Source organism: Oreochromis niloticus, linkage group LG4 (genome assembly GCF_001858045.2).
Source record: "Oreochromis niloticus isolate F11D_XX linkage group LG4, O_niloticus_UMD_NMBU, whole genome shotgun sequence".
Lineage (NCBI taxonomy): Eukaryota > Metazoa > Chordata > Actinopteri > Cichliformes > Cichlidae > Oreochromis > Oreochromis niloticus.
In genome coordinates, this window is record NC_031969.2 from 32290269 (window position 1) to 32310211 (window position 19943).

The 19943-nt window shown below is 43.5% G+C and overlaps 1 protein-coding gene across 2 annotated transcripts; it reads right to left on the reverse strand.

The window, feature by feature from the left end:
* Window positions 1–346: 346 nt before the first annotated feature.
* Window positions 347–19144, reverse strand: crlf3 (cytokine receptor-like factor 3). Of its 2 annotated transcripts, none has more exons than XM_005469084.4 (9): window positions 18997–19144; window positions 10653–10781; window positions 7011–7218; window positions 6790–6877; window positions 6519–6696; window positions 5578–5806; window positions 4478–4616; window positions 4244–4356; window positions 347–2967 (listed from the first exon to the last, which is right to left on the reverse strand). In XM_005469084.4, exons 2-9 carry the CDS (start codon window positions 10767–10769, stop codon window positions 2702–2704), a joined length of 1338 nt encoding a protein of 445 aa, XP_005469141.1. In that variant the 5' UTR covers window positions 10770–10781; window positions 18997–19144; the 3' UTR covers window positions 347–2701. The 2 variants fall into 2 exon arrangements, with proteins under 2 accessions (XP_005469141.1, XP_019213152.1); XM_019357607.2 differs by having other exon boundaries at window positions 10653–10778; window positions 18997–19123.
* Between the last annotated feature and the right edge of the window lie 799 nt (window positions 19145–19943).

Here is a 19943-nt window from a genome sequence, read left to right on the forward strand (position 1 = left end):
ACTGATCTCGTTGTCACAGTGAAGACTTCAAACACTGATCAACACTAAAACGCACACTGATGATCTTGATCATTGATATCTGCCAACTATAATACAGATCCTACATGTGACCTTAGTGACTCCCCACAGGTGAAACATCTTCATGAACAACACAAAATCATCCAGCTGTCATCGACTCGAGGCAGTGAAGATGCACAGATGTCTTTATAAAGGTTTAACAAACTGATGTTGTAGTTCCTGTTGTGACCACTGGGGGCAGCACAGATTAGAATACGTTCGCCCCTTAAAAAGGTAAATTAAACTTTAAAAATGTGCATTGATGCCATTAAAAAGCCAATAAGTCATATTTTCAAAACTGAGAATCACATGATGATCTTTATTGAACAAAATGTGAAGATACCAGCAGTGAACACACATGCAATACAAACGTTTGACCAGCAGGTGTCACTGATGTGACTTTGACACAAACAGCTGCTTCAGGTTTGTTTCCTCCATCTTCAGACAAAAAATAAAATAAAAGGAGGGTTTTGTTTTTGTTTTTTGAGGTTGCTGGTTTCAGGACTTTTGTACCTTAAACTGGAGCAAATCCAGAGTCCCACAGTTCTCTAAAAGCATGTAACACTGTGCTCAGTTCTGCAGAAAAACAGGAGAACATCTGTGAGCAACAAGCTGTCCTGGCCTGTCTTTGTATCAGCTGATAAGAGATTACGCCAGGCGGCTGAAATGTGTCCAGACGTGTAATAAAAGCAAGACAAGTGAGCAGTGGTAGCAGATAAATCCTATGACAGTGTGTGTGCAGAACACATATGTAAAAACAAAAAGCTACGCAGGAAAACTCGCAATGTTAAGACATCTGAAGACATTTTTAAACCACATCAGGCCCTCTGCTCCACCAGAGTGCATAAATGGGCATGAAAAAAAAAAAAATGGCAGGGCATGAAAACAGGAAACCATGGGGAAACTTCCTGTACATTACCACAGACTTAACTCCGTTTAGTTGACCGTTTTGTAAATGGCTGCCGGTTCGTTACTGAGAAAAATGATAACGGATCATTTGCCGTCCAACGCCCTCCTCCTGCTTTAAATACTGTCAGGAAGCTTAAAAGTAACCATGTAACTGAAAAAAATAAAAAACCAAAAACAGAATAAAAGACTAATTTCTTCAGCTCAGAGCGCCACCTGTCTGCAAGAAATCAGAGTCATCAGCTGTGAAATTGGGATGCATGATTCGGATTTCATTTTAAAGCCTCAGCGTCACATTTTGGAATTCTACATGTTGATCCGGGTCACACAGGAGACCGAGGTTAGAGTCAAGCATCAAGTCCAAAGTCCACATTGTGTTTAGACCAAGCACAAAGAGACAGAAGCTGCAGTTCCTCCAACGTCCACTAGTTGGGACCAAAAAAGAATCGGTCCCCATAGACTCGCATGTTAAAAATGTCCACCTTTACATTAGAAATAAACATGTTTACAGCCTGCTGTCTGTCAGTTTTTAAGCCTCAACAAAATCTAAATGAGTTCTAAAAAATGTTATGAAGGAAAAATTGTGCACTGAGACCAAAACAACTTCTGTATCAGGCTGTAAACATGTTTATTTCTCTTCTAAAGTTGGACATTTTTAACATGGGAGTCATTGGGAACTTTTGGAGACAACTAGTGGACATTGGTGAAACTGCAGCTCTTGGCACTTTTTTAGCCCTGATAATCATCACTTTTAGCCACTGTAGACGTCTGATTTCATGCAGGACTCTAACCGCAGGCTAACATGTAAAAGTCCTGAAATGGAGCGCTTCACCTCAGATTGGTCAGAGCCTTCTGAAAGAGCCATTTTTATTCAATGCCAACGTGTGTGTGGCTTGCTGTTTCCAAACACCCCGTGGAGGTTTATGGATGAAATCTGATTTGTCAGGACTTCTACTGGTTTTGGTTTTATCCTCCTCTATAACCCGTGAAGTCCAAGTAACCCTAACCTGTAACCCTGTGCTATGAAATTATGCGATTTTCTCAGAAGTCAAACACCAAAAACGACGCAGTCCTTTTAATCATGTCCAAACCTCAGGGTTAGGGGCTCGAGCTACTTCTCATTATCTCTGATGACTTAATAGTGCGTCCACATCAAACAAAGCCTTTGCAGAGAGTCATGGCTGCCACTCAGAAATGCAGGACGAGGTTTTTAAAAGTGAAGGGTAAACCATGTAACGTGATTCCAGCTATCAGGGTGAATGCTTTGGGGTTCTGAGTGGCTGCAAAGTGGTTCGCCCTCCATTTGGTGTGAACGCATGAGACCTCACTGGGCAAATGTGCAGATGGAGGACGGCTGAGCTCAATCAGAGTTACTCAGAAAGTGAGAGGACTGCAGGAGAGAGGACAGTTAGTCCTCAGAGTGAAACTCTGTCCACGGACTCGATTACAAACAGCAGAAACCGTCACCGCAGAACCGAGCGGAAGACACGAGCTGCTGTTTGTGATGAACATGCAGAAGGAAACGTCGGCAGATGCCGCCAGCTAAAAACTCGACTCCTCAGGAGCGCCGCTCCAGCAAGGAAACTCCAGAGGAGAAAGGCTTCTGTTTGAGTTTCCACCCGACAGACATGTGAGCGGCTTTTGGTGAAATTCTAAGAAGAAATTATTTTTTTGTGTGTTTGAGGTGAAAAAAGAGGAGCAGAAATGTTTGGACTGGGACGCCGGAGGAGCCGGCGTTTTAAAACACGAGCACCTTCCAGCCGGAGTGGACGAAGGAGCAGCCGAAGAAGAGGCAGTCCACCGGCTGGTCCACCAGCCAATCGAACACCACCTCGCGGTTCCCCGAGCCGATCGTCACCCTCAGCTTGAAGTTGCCGCCCTCGCTCGTGTTGTTGTTGCTGATGGGGAACAGGCTCACCACCTCCATGTCAAAGGTCACGGCGGAGCCGACAGTGACGGCGGGCAGCTGGTTGGTCATCTCTTTGCCGTTGACGAAAACGGCACCTGAGGAGAAAAAGTTTGAAAGAATTCAACATTTGTTATTTATCATAAAAAAGAATCAAAGCTGAACTTTGGTTAAATAAACGTCTGAAGTTTAATTTTCACGCATCTCGTTTAAATGCTTCCCACAGGAGGGATTTAAACACTTCAGGAGGTTTTTCCTGTTTCAGCTTCTGTGATTTTGCTTTAACTCTCTTGTCTCCTTGTCTCCTCGTGTCTGACGATGCTCTGCTCGTTGCTTCTGCATCAACACGTCAGCACCACAGAAATACTCGGAGCTGATTCGCCTGAAACTCGTATCTGGACTGTTTCTTCATCTTTGCAGCATCACCAGTTCTTCTTCTTCTTCGACATCTGGTGTTTTTTTTTTTAAAATTTAAACTGAAATTTTGGCTCATGTTTCCACCCTTTAGTGAGAGGCTTCAAACATTGCACATCCCATAACTGGGAATAAATTAAATTATGGACCATACTTACAATCCTGCCTGGAAATCTAATCCCTGTAATGGCTCCATCTCCCACCAGGAGGGAAACCATTGATCTAAAACATGACGTCCACACAGAAAGCCTCATAAAGAGAAACCTTTCAAAGTATCAGAGCATCAGAACTTGAAGGAAATGACTTTTCAGATCTGATCAACAGAAATTAGAGACTTCAATTTTTGGAATAATGGAATCTAAATCAGCAGCCTGCAGCCTGTTTTTATACTTCAATGAAGCTTAAAGTAAGAAAACAGCAGTGTGGTGGTTAGACCCTGTGGATCCCTCCATCTGATAGTGACGCCTCCCATTTTAAAGCCTCGACTTTAGACATCGTGTTTATATTTGTGTTTAAATGTATCTAAACCAGAACAATTTGCATTGGGCTCATCATTTATTTACAGTCTTTAAAAAGGACCCATTAGAAATTAATCCGCCACTGAAAATAGTGCATTTGTCAGGGACTATTTCCTCTTGTGTAACTCAGTTTTGTTTATATTTCACCGATTCACAGCTGCAGTTGCCTCAAGGTGCTTGGATTGTGAAGGTGCGACCCCCTTTGAGAAAGCACTTGACGACTGTGGGAAGGAAAAACTCCCCTTTAACAGGAAGAAACCTCCTGCTGGGGGTGAGTCAGTCAACATTTAAGTTCTGTCTGCCAAAAAACAAACATGAAGCTTTTCAAGGAGACTAACGAGTTTCAGGCTCGAGTCCTCAGCTGTGAGCCAGACTCTCCCTGGGATTTGTAGTCCTGTACAAGCTGAACATGGGGTTTTGAAGTCTATCTGAGGCAGCGTACCATTGGTGGAAATGCAGACAGCCTGGTCCCGCTGTAGTGACTCCTCCTCACTCTCACTGTCAATGCACACGCCCAGACTGTCCCTCCGATCCATCTGACCTGATGCAGAGATCCTGCACACACACATAAAAACACGCCGTTGGCATCTAACTGTGGATTTAGATATGATCTGCACGTGACGTCCAGGAGAGAAATGGAAAGATCTCCATCTTTAAAGCTTTGTTGTGGGCGTACTTGAACGTGAGCGTCTGGCCGCAGAAGTAGGTGGGGGCTTTGGAGTAGAGGACAGGGCAGCGCGATTGGGAGGAGTCATTGCGCAGAGCGATGTTCTTCCTGCTGCTCAGGATGTAGCCCTCGGTCCCTGAACGCCACTCTGGAAGATAAAACAAACACACGGCGTTCGTTAGCAGAGTATCAGACTAATCTGCTTCAGTTTAAACTTTTAGGTTTCTATATATTAACACGACTCCATACTGCAGTGGAGACAGAGACGGTCTCTGCTGATAGTACAGAAACACAGAGGTCGTGCTGATGTTTCCATTAAATTCTGTCTTCCTGTTAGAGGTGCACCAATTGGCTGGTGACTGCAGGAGAAGGCTGCAGCGAGTCCTGCGCACATAAATGCTTACAGGCCTGTGATGATGTCACGGTTACTGCAAACAATTACCAACATGACTGCATTCACAGCTCTGTTATTTCAGCTGCAACCCGGGAGGCGTTAAAGGGTCTGAGAGTTAGAAAGAGAATGAAAACTGGCAAATATTTTAGAGAAAGGTCACAAACACGAGGCAGAGGTCCTCGAAGGACGACAGAGTAATAATATTATTGCTATAAAATTGTCTGTAGCCAACAGGAGGTGAAATCTCTGTTTCTCACTGATGCTCGTCCCCGTGCGCAGAGCTAAGACAGATATTCCAGGACTGGTGATGTCATTTTCCAGAGAGCCGATTGGTCAGTCGGTGGTGGTTTTGTTCATTTGGATCTCAAACAGAATCCAGCACACCTTTGCAACCCTGAAAACTCGGGCTTAAACCCAGAGTTACATCGCTGAGCCCCAAATCTGGCTCACGCTCTGCGCCTCAGCTCAGCTCTGTCCGTGCTAACAGTTGCACGCCATCACCAGCGTGATCACAGAGTGACACAGACACGGAAAACGCACGAGCTGAAGTGAGGTCCCCTCTCCAAAAGCTCTGTTCAGTCACCTGTATTTTTAGTGCCTTAAGAGATGAAGGTCTTTGATTTGCTTCAGTAACTCAGACACGAGTGAACTTCACTTTGCTGCTACAGGGTTTCCCTCTCTCGGGGGCTCGGTCGGATGCGAAGTCTCCACCTACCATGCGGTGCCAGGGTGGTGTATCCCGTCTGCGGGATGCTCCAGGGGCTCCACTCGGTGCGACCCTCCCCGCGGGCGCAGACCCTGAACAGATAATCCGTGTGAGGGTCCAAGTGGAGAACCAGGAACTCCGATTCCCGCCCGATGTAGGCGTCCTCATACTGGCTCCCCCCGCTGCCGGAGCGCCGGTACTGCAGCCGATAATCTGCAGCCGCAAAGTCCTCGTCCACCTGAAGCACAAACAATAATGTCCAGTTTTAATTAAGGTGTAGAATAATGTACTTCCTCATTTCACCAAGTTTTACATTTTAACAACAAATGTCGATATTTGAGCTGCGATTCCTCGGCACAAACTTTCCTCACGAGCTGCAAACTTTAAAGGAACACGTGTGTTTCCACCAGAGACTAAATTAACTTCCTGATTTTATCCACACAAACAGACGTGCTCGAAGGATTTTGGTCCTGATTGGTGCTGACTTCACTGCAGAGGCTGACACTCAGGTTTAGTTTAAATGCTGTGAAAACTCAAACTTAAAGGACTTCTCTGAACTTCTGGTGTCATTAAGTTCAAAGAGCCCTTAAACACACTGGCAGTTTAACCTCCTCCATTACACTGACCTCAACTTTCACTCTTTGAGTCGATTAGTCTGGTTTTTGTCCGCAACATTTAAAGATCTCCAGTTCCTGGATTCAAGTCACACCACTACGAGCGCTTTACAGAGCGGGTGAGCAGCCTGCCTGGGAACTTTTATTTTGAAAGCTGACTGGATCTTCCTACCCACCTCTGTGTGGTGCGCTGGGACTTTAAACAACAGGCCCAGCATTATCTCAGATCGTGGGCTTGATACAGACTTTTGTTACGCTCTGCAAACTCCAATCAGCTTCCTGCTCAGTCTCTTCACCTGGAAAAGCACCGTGTGTGTCCCGTTTACCCCTGCTGACCTTACACCAGCGGACCAGGATGCTGCCGGGTCTCTCCTGCAGCTCCTCTATCTGGACGGGCGGGTGGGAGGAGACGGCGCCGTGGCGAGCCACCCGGTCCCTCAGCAGGCTCAGCAGGGAGTCATCGAACTGGGCTGAGACACACGGCACGTCCACCAACGCTGGAACCTCTGGCAGGCTGGAAAACACACACACAGCGATAAACAGCAGCTGATTAACTTTTTCCTCTCGACTTTAAACACCTGCAGCGAAACACCTTCGCCTGTCCCACCTGTCCAGCTGGATGTGCATGGCCTTCTTCGTAAAGCTGCCCAGTTTGTCCTCCTTTTCTCCAAGACCACATCGCAGAGCTGCTTCTCCTGCAGAGAATAAGCATGGATCATTTTTCTGGGCTGAATAATTGTGAAAACTGTGGCGGCTGTAAATCATCGTCTCTCCTTCCTGAAAATAATATTTTGCAGCTGTGTTCGTGGCAGCGTTTGTGCGACCCACCCTCTCTCAGCAGCTCGTCGGCCTGGCCCACGCCGTGCTCGATCAGGCTCTGACAGTCGTCCAGCGGCTTGATGCTGTCGGCCTCGATGGTGTCGACCTCGGTCAGGAGGTTAGCCAGCCGCTCCGCCAGCAGTCGAGTAGCCGCCGCCTGCAGCTCGGCGAAGTGCTTCCGGAGGGTCTCGCGGGCTTGACCCGAGCTGCCTCGAATCTGAGCCGCCAATCAAAGAGGAAGAAGATAAAAACAGGTGAGGATGTGACTCCGAGACCGAGAACGACATAACCGAGTGTTTCTGTCATCAGACGTCTCCTTGTTAGCCTTAATTCAGTTGTTTTTGCTCCTGACAAACAGAGTGAGCTCTGAAATAAACACGAAGGACTGTGTGAAGGGAAAATATAACATTTTAAGGGCAGTGCGAGAGATCGTCAGCACACTAATTGTAAAATAAGCTGAAAAATAACAACAATAATAATGCAAATTCAAAAGTACCAAATTCCAACCTGCCAGTGTCGTCTGAGCGCTCAGTTTTAAGAACATCAAGAAAAAAAAAGTTCATTTTAAATCTGGAAAGTTGGGTCAGGGTCGTGTTTCCCACTGCGAAGCATCTTCTCTTCTTCATCATCAGTCTGTAAACATCTGTGAGCTGAGCAGCTGCTGGACTGTCGGGAGACAAATGCCTGATAGAGGATTCTCACTGCTCAGCAGTCCTGGCTCTTCTTTGTCCTGTTGTGGGTTCGTGAAGCTCCAGATGATCTCATCCGGTGAAACATCGCACAGACGGTGATTTCTAGAAGTGTTTTTGAGCCTGTGCACTCATTTCCATCCCAGAATCGTGCCTGTTTTTAATACAGTGCGGCCTAAAGATCACGGGTACCTGATAAAGATTTTTGGCCTCGTCTCAGAGCCTTTTGATGAGATTATATTGAGATGTTCACAGTGAGGAACAGGTTGGTGAACTTCTGTCCATCTTTACGTCTGAGAAGCTCTCTTCATACCCGATGATGACCTGCTGCCCTTTAACCTGACTAGCTGTAAAAATCTTCCTCCAGCAGTTTAGTTGTAGAAACGTTTACTTTGCTGGTCTCCAGCTGCTACAGTGACCCACAGTTTTTTATGTTCTATGCTGAGATTCACAAATCATCACCTTCTGTATTTATTTACAGTACACACAGCGTCCCAGCTGTTGTGGGGTTGTACTTTAAGCGCTTATAAACCAGGAAACATTCAGAGTATAAAGGTAAAGTTCTGCAGGGCTTCATCACACGTACTACAGTTATTTTACATTGAAAAAACAGTCGTTGATTCTGGGTTTCGTTTGGGAGGAACCAATCAACAGTTACGCCGCAGTTAGTGCTATGATAGGTTACACCTCACACAGAGGCGGTGCGGAGCGGCTGCACACACAAGCAGCTCATCAGGAAGCTGACTTACTCGTCATCGGCGGAGGTCATGTTTCAGTTCCTCTTTGCAGAACACACAGAGTGTGATTTCACAATGAGTATACGGAGAGCGATGGCAGGAAACGGAAGGCTGATTGACAACTGCTGCACTGATAAAGCAGGGACGGTATGACAATGGAAAGCCGCTCTGCCAGAGTACACTCGGATCTTTGTGTGTGTGTGAGGACTTTTCCAGCAGAGGCATCATATCCTGACGATTATCAGCTCGACACAGATGAGCAATTATCAATATTTTGGGATTTGAAAAGTAAAATAAGACTAAAGATGTGATCCAAACACGAGGCAGGACAGAAATAGTTTTCCTCTTACAAGAAGAGAGATGCTGCAGTGATAGCATTGTCTCAGATCTCAAACACACACTTTGGTATCCCTTATTCGCTGTGTGTGTGTGTGTGTGTGTGTGTGTGTGTGTGTGTGTGTGTGTGTGTGTGTGTGTGTGTGATGTTTCCTGGACTATAATCTGGTGGGGAGCCATCTCCCTCTGTGGGAAATCAGGGGGTCATGGGAAAGAAAAGAAAGCACATCTCGATCCAGGACAACGTGCGATGGAACAGCTGAGGGAGGTGGAGGGAGTCTCAACTAACAAAACAAATACAACACACCCCACATCGAATTTTACTAACAAGTCTAATAAGTGTGCAGACTGTTGTCTGGATGAGGGAAACTGTACGTTTCTGTGGATCAGCTGGAGGGGCTCAGGTTTGCTTTGTGATATATTTATATGCTCTGGTTTGAGACCACACTGACTGAGTCAGCGTGGCGACTCTTGCAGGAGACAAAATGCTGATGGAAAGGCAGACAGGAATTCAAAGTAACCGGATCACAGACAGCGGCTAAAGCTGCTGGAAAGACACCGTTATCATCACCAGCAGCACCAGCAGCACCAGCAGCAACCCTCCGATAGAAATCATGTTAGAGAAAGATAAAAACTGGAAAACAAAGGCGGATTCATCAGCTGGAAGTTGCTTGTGGAGCAAAGGAATACACGATTATGTCCCAGGTCACCTACATATTACACCTACAGGAGCAGCTCAGCCACGCCATCAAGTCAGCAGAGCGTCTGCAACTTCTGCACATTTAGTTTGCAATAAAAGCACTTACACTTCCTTCCATCCATCCTCCTCTGCTTATCCTTATCTGCTTACCATTTACAGCTGATCATGGAATATACAGGGGGAGGAAATCTCCTTTTTAACTTCTTTATTAGTGTCTTTTAGCCACCTTATGTGTAAGTAAACTAACATGCTTAGGCTCAAAGGGGGGTGGGGTCAACTTAAAATATAACATATATCACTGTAGGTGATTATCAGCTGCACAGGGCTGGAGCCTGTCCTCGCCGTCACAGTGCGAGAGGCGGGGTACAGCTGAACGCGTCCAATCAGAAAGACGTGACACACTCTCACACCCACACCTACAGCCAATTAAGAATCACGAAATACCCAAACAAGCATTTCAGAGGAGAGTGTAAGAACACACAATCATCAACTACTGCCCCCTGGTGGTGGCGTTTTTAGGTATATTTTGTATTTAATGGCTGCCATCGTGTCCTGATTACTCGGCCTCTCTCATCCCTCAGCTTTCTGTCGCGCACTCTGTGGAAGGTGAGCTGGAGGCTGGTCAGCAGGAACCACCTTTCATTGGAAGATGGTCTTTATGGTAAAATAACCTCCCCCACCAACTCCATGCCTTCCCCTCAATTATCTATAGATACCCATTTTTATACCATGCATGTCTATCCAGACTGACTCACCTTTGGAGCCCCCTGTGGACATTAGAGGAACTGCAGTTACTGCTTGGTCTGAATAAAACAACAACAATCCCATATTTTATGTTCTTGGACCAAAATCTGTCTCGTTTCTCTCTCCTCTCCTTTTTTAATCTCTCCTCTAAGGCTCGCTGTCCGTCCACAGCGACAGGAAACAGCAGCATTGTTTACTGCGAGCAGCTGGAGGGGTAAAACTAGACAGCAGGGGGAAGGAAGAGATAGCAGAGAGGGAGGGGAGGGGGGAGAATTTATTCTCCCGGGATTCTTCTGAGTCAGGAGCGAACACAAATCACACCGCCTGGGCCTGGACGAGTCTTTCAGAGTGAGCGGGTGCAGTGAAACAGACAAAGAAAGCACTGAGGGAGTGAAGCGCATCGAGCCCCGAGCTTCACAACAGATCACAAATCAGGCTGCAGTACCTGTTTACGGGCCTGGTTGAGGCCATGCAGGCGCTGCTGGAGTTCGCTGCGGTAGTTCTGGGCCGCCTCGATGCTTTCCTTCGCCTCCTGCAGCAACACGTCCACCTCCACAGACATCCTCCCGGCCTGCTGTCACACACACGAGGGAGGGATATTTACTAAACACACCCAGAAGGCAGCATAACCTGAAACTAAACACTGAGAAAATGTATTTGCACAGATGACAGCGGCTGAAAAATGACTCCAGCAAACAGAATCAGGCCTCAGTAATCACGTTCTTTTTAAATCACAGACAAAACAGAAACACGTCGTCCCTGAGAGGCGCACGGTGTCCCTGATGCCCTGCTCCATCTTCTGTTTTACCTCGAATGTGACCATAATCTACAAAATGAACATCGTGTTGTATTCACAAAGCCTGCAAACTAAAGACTGAGACCATAACCTGGCTGTAAAGTGTTTCAGATTTCTCTACATTCAGACCACAGGAGTCGCCCCCTGCTGGCCATTAGAAAGGACACAGGCTTAAGGCACCTTCGCATCGAATTAACTGTTTATGGCACAAAGCGAGTGACTCAGAGTGACTGAGCGGACACCAGCGTGTCCTTTAGTTGGTCGTGACTCATCGATGCAGACATCACATTGGACAAACGACCCACGGCGTTCTTCAGGTGGACTCCAAGTGGATTGGATAAACTATGAATGCTAGCTAAACAGGAAAAACCTGAATCTCAGTGGCCACAGTGCTAACGCTTGTCACCGTGATCCAGCTCAGACAAAACGTTGGGTTTAGAAAAAGAACCGAAAAAAGGAACGATTCTGTCACCATTATGGTTTTTTTGTGATAAATGATTCCCGCCTTAAAGTGTTCAGTTCAGTTTTATTTATATCAGCAGCACTCGACTCAAGACACTTTATATTTAAGGTAAAGACTGTACAGCAATAACATTCCTGCCACATGACCCCAAAACACAATCAGCTCTCTGGAAAATGACACGTTCAGCCAAATTTAAATGGAAACTACATTAAAACTGGGTCAGTTTTCAAAATAAAAGTCCCCCAAGTAGATTAAATGCAGAACGACTTTGGAATCTGGTGTAAGTCTCTTTTACTCCAACTGTTACTCATATGGTTAATGTAAATAACACTATTCTGGTGTTTTTTTGCGCTTATTGCACACTTGGTGTAAATGTTTCCATCCACCCTCTTTTACTTTTTAAATTCAGGGCTGCAGGGGGCTGGAGCCCACCTCAGCTTCACGCTTCCTGTAATTAGTCTTTGTTGTTGCTTTGTTTATTAGTATGACGAGGCTCTTCAGCATGTTTTTGTCCTAACTGTTAAAGTATCGACACGAGCAACAAGCAGAATGAGGGCGACGCACGGGGCAGAAGCTGTAGTTTCACTGATCACTAATCACTGATCTGTTCAGTAATCATTGACTGAACACATAATTCCCCTCTGCAGAGACGCTGCTGTGGCTAGTAACCAATAACAGACTAACAGACTCCATCTTCTGCTAGAAAAACTACAAGTCAACCAAACGCGTTGAGCATTTTCAGTGACAGAGGATATGAGAAAACAAGTAAACCACTTCCTCTGCTACCAGCCAGCCGCAGTACCAGCCGCTTTACGACACAGCGAAAACAGAGGACTTCTGGTTTCATCACAGCGGCGTGGGACCACATTCTTCACGACCTTTACGTACAATGCTCAGTGTGGTCCACCAGCCTCACATAACTATGAAAATAAAACCCCACAATGATCATAAACACGCAGTTTAATGAGCCTCTTCCTGTGACCTTAACATTATTATCAAACATCAGTAAAATAATGCTTTGTTACTGATCTTGGCTTCATTTTAATGTCAAAAGCTGATAGCATGGAGTTGGTCTAGTTTTAAAACTGCAGCTCTGTCAGTCTTCACGTCTCTGCAGCGGGAACCAAATGACCTCTAAGACCACTTTTACAACAGCAGACACTCAGGTTTATCAGAGTAATCAACACTGCAGGGTCCCTGAGCTGTTTAGAGTCTTTTAAAGACATTTTTTAGCCCTCAAAATGATTTTTGGGGACCTCGTTTTTGTTTATCGTTTAAAGGAAGCTACGGTTTTAGCATTCACAGACTATTAAACCTAGAACATCTAAATAAAAACATTATTATGGTATTCTGGCTTTTATTTATTTTAACTTTATCCTCCCTAAAAATCCAGTTCCGTCGCTGCTAAACAGTTCACTTCACTTTGAGTTATTTAGTTTATTCATTGGACTCGAATTCACATGTGAATCATTTGATTTGATGCTTTCCTCGAAGTGTTCCCAAACCAGCAGAGATCGCTCCAGTGTCCTGGGTCCGCTCCAGAGCCTTCTCCCAGTTGGACATTCCTGAAACACCTCACCTAGGAGGGGCCCAGGAGGCATCTCAGCTGGCTCCTTTCGGTTTGGAGGAGCAGCTCCACTCTGATATGTCAGTGTAGGGTCTCAGTCATCCAGGTCATGGTAGTCTAAGGAGTTTGGAAAGAAAGCGACTGGACTCCTGTAAGTTTCGTGAAGATGTTTCACCTCTCATCAAATGACAAGATAAAGGAAAACCCCCACTAAGGTTTTCCTGGGACTCTCCACCTGGATTTGGTTTTAGAACTGGAGAAGCTTCTCGGATCAGAGGTGAAACATCTTCACAGAAATGAAAGAAATCCAGCCGCTTTCTTTCCAAGCTCCACAGCTCTGCTCTGATGTCTTCACCCTCTGTCTAAAGCAGAACCCAGATGTCTCATTTCTGCCTCTTTCATCTACGATCTTATTCCTTCAGTCCCTACCCATAGCTCGTGGCCACAGATGAGGAATGTAGATTGACAGTTAAACCGACAGCTTCACGCCCACTCTCAGTTCTTTCTTTTTCCCTGGATTTGTGGTTGCTATTCCATCTCCATGAAAATATTTCTAGAAGCACCAATCAGCTGCAGGAGCGTAGCTGAACTCTTATTGGATGGATCTGGACACTCAAAGCCCACGAACAGACAAGACATTAGTCACAGGAACATATCTAATCTTACCTGTACGATGTAAAGCATCACCTGAGTTCAATTATTCAAAGTACTCAGAGATAAGTGAACATGAGCAGTGTAATGTCAAAGTACTGTAAATGCATCTACTTTAATAATTATTTTAATGTAAGTTTGAAAAATTAATACCATAAAACAAATAACAAATTCAGCCACAAACCTCTGAGAGAAGCACCAACTTGAACTTGTCCTCACAAAGAGGATAAGAGCAGCATGGAAAATCTCCGTAGACAGAATGAAAGTGAAGGTAAGGTGAATTAGCACCAGCCTTCAACGTCTTCCTGTCAGAGGTGTCTGCTGACAGGTTACACGTTTAAAACCGATCCTTTATCTCATCGATTAATCTGTTTATTTCACAGGTTTCCCAGAAACTGTGGTGACACATTTAAATTATATTTTCTCTCAATGTTTACCCGACAAACATTCATACCTAATCCTTTAAACTCTTCTACTGAATCACTTTAATGTGATCTGATAGTTTCTGTGCTTGTTTTTAAAACCACATTTAAAGGTTTTTTTTAATTCTTTTTTATTTTGGGGTGAAAGTGAGATAACAAAATAAAAAAAAATATTAAAAATGACTCATTATATATAGTAAGAAATGATATATTTCAAGTCTTTTTTGCATGATAATTCCTCTGAGTACAGCTTTTACACCACTGCTTTGGTGCTAATATTTACCTGCATTTGGTGCTTGTTGAGTTAATTTAGGACCCTGGAAGGGGGTCTCTGAGTATAAATACTCCAGTTCTTAATCTATTTTGGTGAAGGCGGTGTTGGAAAAAATATCTTTTTGTTGACATAACACAATGAAATATATCACAAAAAGCTGGATTAAATGATCTTCATGCTACAGAATATCTGGTTTGGATCTTAATGTACCTTCCGATGCTTCGGCAACGTTCAGTGACGCGTTGGATCGCGAGTTTTGTCTCTATGTGAAGCAGGTGCGTTAAAGTCTGAGCCAAGTCCTTCTCAAAGCTGAAAGTAATGACACTACCTGCTGCGGTCGGCCACGCTTCCTTTAAAGCATCTAAAGAGGAAGTTACTAAAACGCATCATGCTCCCGCCACATACAGTATGCAAAGTGTCACATGTGGTCCACTGCTGCAGGTTATGTAGGAAAGGTATAATCTAAACAAGAAATCCAGCACAGCAAATATTTTTAAACCTTTAATCACCAGGACTCATTAGCAGGGTTAAAGTGAAACTTGGAGATAAGTCGAATAATTTATACTGTAAACTCCAGTGTGATTAAAAAAAGATTAAAATTAAAATTACTTCAATGGAGTTTTGCTACTGTGCAAAAGTCCTGAGCCACCACTTAGTGCTTTTTATATTTTACGAGGAAAATAAGAAAAAGGTGCAGCGATGTATCGAAACATGCAATCATACATAGAAACACAGTATGTAAGAGAAAACATTTACCAAATAAACCCTTTTGGTATTTTTCAGCACAGCCTGAACTCTGAGGCAGCTTTCTGTGATTTCTTTAAGTATCTGTTCTCCAGATTCTTGAAGGACATTCAAAGCTCTCTGGATGTTTCTGCTCTCTGTCAGGACGATCCCACGCTGCTTCAGTCATGCTGAGGTCCGGGCTCTGAGGAGGCCGATCCATGACTGATGATGTTTCATTGTGTGTTTTTCTATCCAGGTACGTTTTTACTGCATTGGCGGCGTTTTTGACTATCAGTCAGAGGATTTCCGGTACTGCATGGTGGAACAAAACGGGATCTGAAATCTGGGGAGCTCCAACACCACTTGCTGAAATGCATCTCCCAACAATTTCAGAGCCTCCACCGTGTTTTACAGACGGCTGCAGACTCTCACTGCTGTACCTCTGCTGACTTCGTCCATAAATGCTGGACATGATTAGAACGAGACATTTCAAATTCAGATTTGTCTGTAACACCTGTTTTGCTGATTTTCAGTCCAGTTCTTGTGTAATTTTCATACCTCAGCCTTTTCTTCCTGTTTCCCTTCTTTAAGAATGGCCCTTCCACTGAGACCATCTCTGATGAGGCTTCAGTGAGCAGCAGATGGATCAGCTGAAGCTGCAGATGCATCTCTCTTTGCTGTTTTCCTTTTTCTTGTTTCTTAATGACTTTCACATGCTGCTCATTTGCTGTAGATATTTTTAGGCCTGAAACTTCTTCTTTTGTCCTCCACTTGTTCAGTTTAAACATGTGTTTAAGGATACACTGCACATCATGCCAAAATATGCCAAGTTTTTGGCTAATAGCTCTTTGGGAATCACCTTGCTGCTGGAAAATGTTATTCCCATCAAACTTTTATCTTTAGCATTTTTAAAACATTCATCTAAAGAAATGAGAACAGACTGTGCTTTTGTGACAGATTGCTAGTAACGAAATGCAAAAAGATACAATTTAAAGTTGGATCTTTGCTGTGTAGACACAACACTGGTTCTCCCTTCAGCTGGGTACTGAATGGTTAATAGGTCAGTGTTTAAAATCAGTAAACCTGTGAAAATGGTCAGGTGCAAGGACTGGACTGAAAACGCAGCCAGTGAAAAACTTTGAAAGACCTTCAAAGAGCTGGAGAACTTTTGAAGAGCACTTCAAAAAACTATTACACTAAAAGATTTTTGCACAGTCCTGTGATACCCAATCACCTGAATCAAACTAAACAGGAAGTTTTTTGTTAGCTGATGCACAGATAGACAATGACACAGAGATCCAGTGTCATGCCTCCAAACAAAACCCCAGTATATATATTTATACACATGAATGCAAATAAGTATGCAGGCATGCAGTCACTTTGACATAAACAGCACCCACCGCTAACACTGCTCCTCGACTCTCACGCTCCTTTAACAGCCCAGATATTGTTTTACATCCTCCAAAAAGAGGGGTGCAGGCCCGCTCTCCCTCTGTCTCTGTAATCCTGTGGTTTATAATCCCTCTCTCTGAGCGCTCAGCCAGGTCGAGTTGGGTTTCCTCTCTGTTTAGATGACACGGGTGTGGCTAGAAACAAATGAACAGGAATTTCTCCTCCTAGTTTTTATTTATTCTCTAAAGAGTTCAGCCGTCTGTGTCTCTGGGATATTTAGGTCAACCTGCATGGAGCGATGACCCGCTGTCCTGCTTTCACAGCTGCCCCACACCGTTTACAGTCTCACAAATATGTGTGTGCTGCAGCAGGGCTCCTGTGACACTGTAACAGTCAAAAATCAATGCTTTTTAAGACCTCCGTGTAAAAAAATAAAGCCTAGAGTGTGACAAAAATAGGCCTTATTTTTCAGCTTTTATAAACAAGCTCTAACTACAAGTTGGGTGTGCAATTATCCAATCAACAAAGGCATGCTTCTCTTTGCCACACATGACAGTTGAGTGAATATCTTGTGAATTTTTGGACTATTAAGCTGTTTTACTGTCTAAGCACAACTACTTTAGCCACAAACGCAGGGTGTTTCTCACTTTTCCTCATTATTATACAAGATTTCCTCCACAGGGAATATTTCTGCCTTACCCACAACAACTTTTTGCACATTGTTGAGACATCCTAAAAGTGTGCATCTCTACTCATGCTCTACTTGTGCAATAGTCTTTGCTTCGATACACATCAGGGAGCAGGGCTGTAAACACTTATGTAATGCTGCTCTAGACAGAGAAAGAAAACACTGAATTTGTATCATGAAGGTTACAGTGTGTACTGTGTACTACATACTGTATACCCTGTAAGGCCATGTCTGATGACTGAAGAGAATCAACAGGAAATCAAGCTGGTGAGGCTGTTAATAGGTCATCTTTTCATGACCTTAGTTCAGATTTTAGCTTCATGCTAATCAAGCACAAGTTTCCAAGAAGAAACTAGAAGATGCAACCTTTCAAATGAAGTCTCATTTGGGTGAAAATTCAATAAAAATGGTTGGATGCTAAGAGGTTAAAACACCGTATGCCAACAATAAAAACAATAAAGCTGACACACTGCATGTCAGAGGGCACAAACATATCCTCTACATCAAAAGTGTTCTGAATATATATTACAATCAACCTCAGTTTTGCACTTAAATGCCCCAAAATGTGTGGATTTGAATGTAAAGTTGATAAAGCCCAGCTAGAATGTCCTTAAAGAGGCCTGAGGCAGCTCCTCTGAGCAAGCTGCACATGCAACAGGAAAGCTATGACAGGCACTCAAGTGCAAACCCACGCTATTATTATTATTAACAGCACAGGAGGCATCAGACATGTCTTGGCTCGCTTCTGTTACTTCCGTATTTTGCAGTTATTTTCTAGATTAACTCCCGCCCACCACCAACTGCAGGGGCTTCTCCAGTCTTTTTAAAAGTGCTCGAGAATGCATAAAATGTGTGACTGCATAGCTCACGCTGCGTGGTTTCTCGTGCTTTGGAGCTCCAACAGTTGAGTTAAGCCGAACTCTGCTGGAAAAACTCTCATTTTTAAGTTTGTGCTGTTGTCGGCAAACAATAATAAGTCATAACAAAACATTACATTGTTTTTTAGTATAAATAAGTTGTTTAAAAGAATTCGGCATGAAAACTATTGAAAAGTAATAACACTCTTGACTGAAAGTCTGACCTAAAGGACAGTACGTGCTGTTCGTGTAAGTGAAAGAGAACGGCGATAACGCGATAATGACAGAAGAATTTAAAATATAGAGCTGCTCTTGTCGTCTTTAAAAATTCAGGAATACATAAAATGTTTAATAAAGTAAGTCACGCCGCATAATTTCTCAAATTTTTGGTCCTGGGGTGTCTTTTAAAGTTGGGTTGAGCCGAGTTCCGTTAGAAAATCTCCTGTTTTCTAAGTTTACGCGAGTTGCAGCAAAAACGATCAATCATAGTAAAATATTATTTACTTTGACAAAATTTATGACGTGTTAAAAAAAATCGGCATGGAATATTTTTAGCAGGTAGCAACTTTTTCCATGAAAAGCCAAACTTAAAGGATGCTTCGTGGTGCTTGTCAGGCTGAATTTAAGAGGAGGATGAGAGTGTCCGACCAACTGCCGAGAAAGTTGTAAAGTATGAGGCGTAAATTGGTAATAAAGAGGTGATGAAGAGGGAGGATAAAGAGTAGATATACACGAGTTGGTGTTGAGACTAGTTTGTCGTCAACTTCTCAGAATAAGGTCGGAAAGCTGAGAAAAAGTTGGAGCTTGCTTGTTGTGGAAAAAAGACAATGAAATCGGAGCACGCTTGAGAGAACAAACACAACACACCCATTAATCACGACAACAAGACAACCGACACATCGACTAAATCAACAGCCCTTCTTCACATGTGGAGAAAAAGACCCCAGCCGTACCTGTTTTAGTGCTTTCTGGTGGCCATTTCTTCCCGAGAGTTATGAATCAGCTCGAAGCCGCCGCCACACCGATATGCCCAAGTTTTCGCTTAAGTCCAAAAATGACACTTCCGAGGCTTTAAGGGCAGCAGCCAATCACAGAGGAAGTCGCTTCGAGCGACAAGACAATCAACCAATAGGAGTAAGATATTCTCTCTTTTCCCCACCCTAATCAAACTAACCTTCTAATCGAAGTGGAACTGATGAAATAAGTTAGGCGGCTGACTGTGTATGGAATGCCCCTTAGGCCAAAACTAAACTGACTAAATACATCAATAAATAAACTGTATATTTTATAAACCGTTACGTATACAATTGAACCTTTTCCTACATTACAATTTCATATATATATTCCACATATAATTTATTTCATATACATATATAATATTGTGTATATTTTCTAATTTAGTACTTCACAAGCGACAAAAGGAAAACAGCCCCAGTGTGGAGAGATGTCTCCCTCTAGTGCTCTGTGATGGATATAGCATTTAGATCACAACCTCCCTTCATTCAAGTTTTCGTAATGTCTTTCCAGACAACTCCTGATTAAATTTCATTTAGATGCAGTATAAGGGAAAACCTTTGGCTCGTACTGTACATCCCTTTAAAAAAAGACTGAGGATAATCTACTCAAGGACCCTCAAAATGAGAGATCTACATTTTTCTCCATAGTATTTGAAGTCTTTACCTGGTTGTACACTCTGTAATTTTGTTAAATATTTGGCGAATAAAATGTTACATTTAATAGAATCAAATTAAATTAATTTGACTGATATACATTCAGTTTATGCCAAACACATTTTCCTTGATGATTAATTGTTTGAATAAATTAAGCTTAGATTTTATATATTTCATTTGCATATAATAAGATGAAGAACAGCCACGTACTGTCCTTCGTTTAATGTGTT

What these genes read in the sequence shown, in the direction of transcription:
- crlf3 (XM_005469084.4), bottom strand. Translation starts at nt 10,769, where the DNA reads ATGTCTGTGGAGGTGGACGTGTTGCTGCAGGAGGCGAAGGAAAGCATC. An exon ending in TCCTGGTCCGCTGGTGTAAG is followed by an intron (nt 5,807 to 6,518) that starts GTCAGCAGGGGT and finishes TTTGTGCTTCAG; the next exon opens with GTGGACGAGGACTTTGCGGC. An exon ending in CACCACCCTGGCACCGCATG is followed by an intron (nt 4,617 to 5,577) that starts GTAGGTGGAGAC and finishes TTTATCTTCCAG; the next exon opens with AGTGGCGTTCAGGGACCGAG.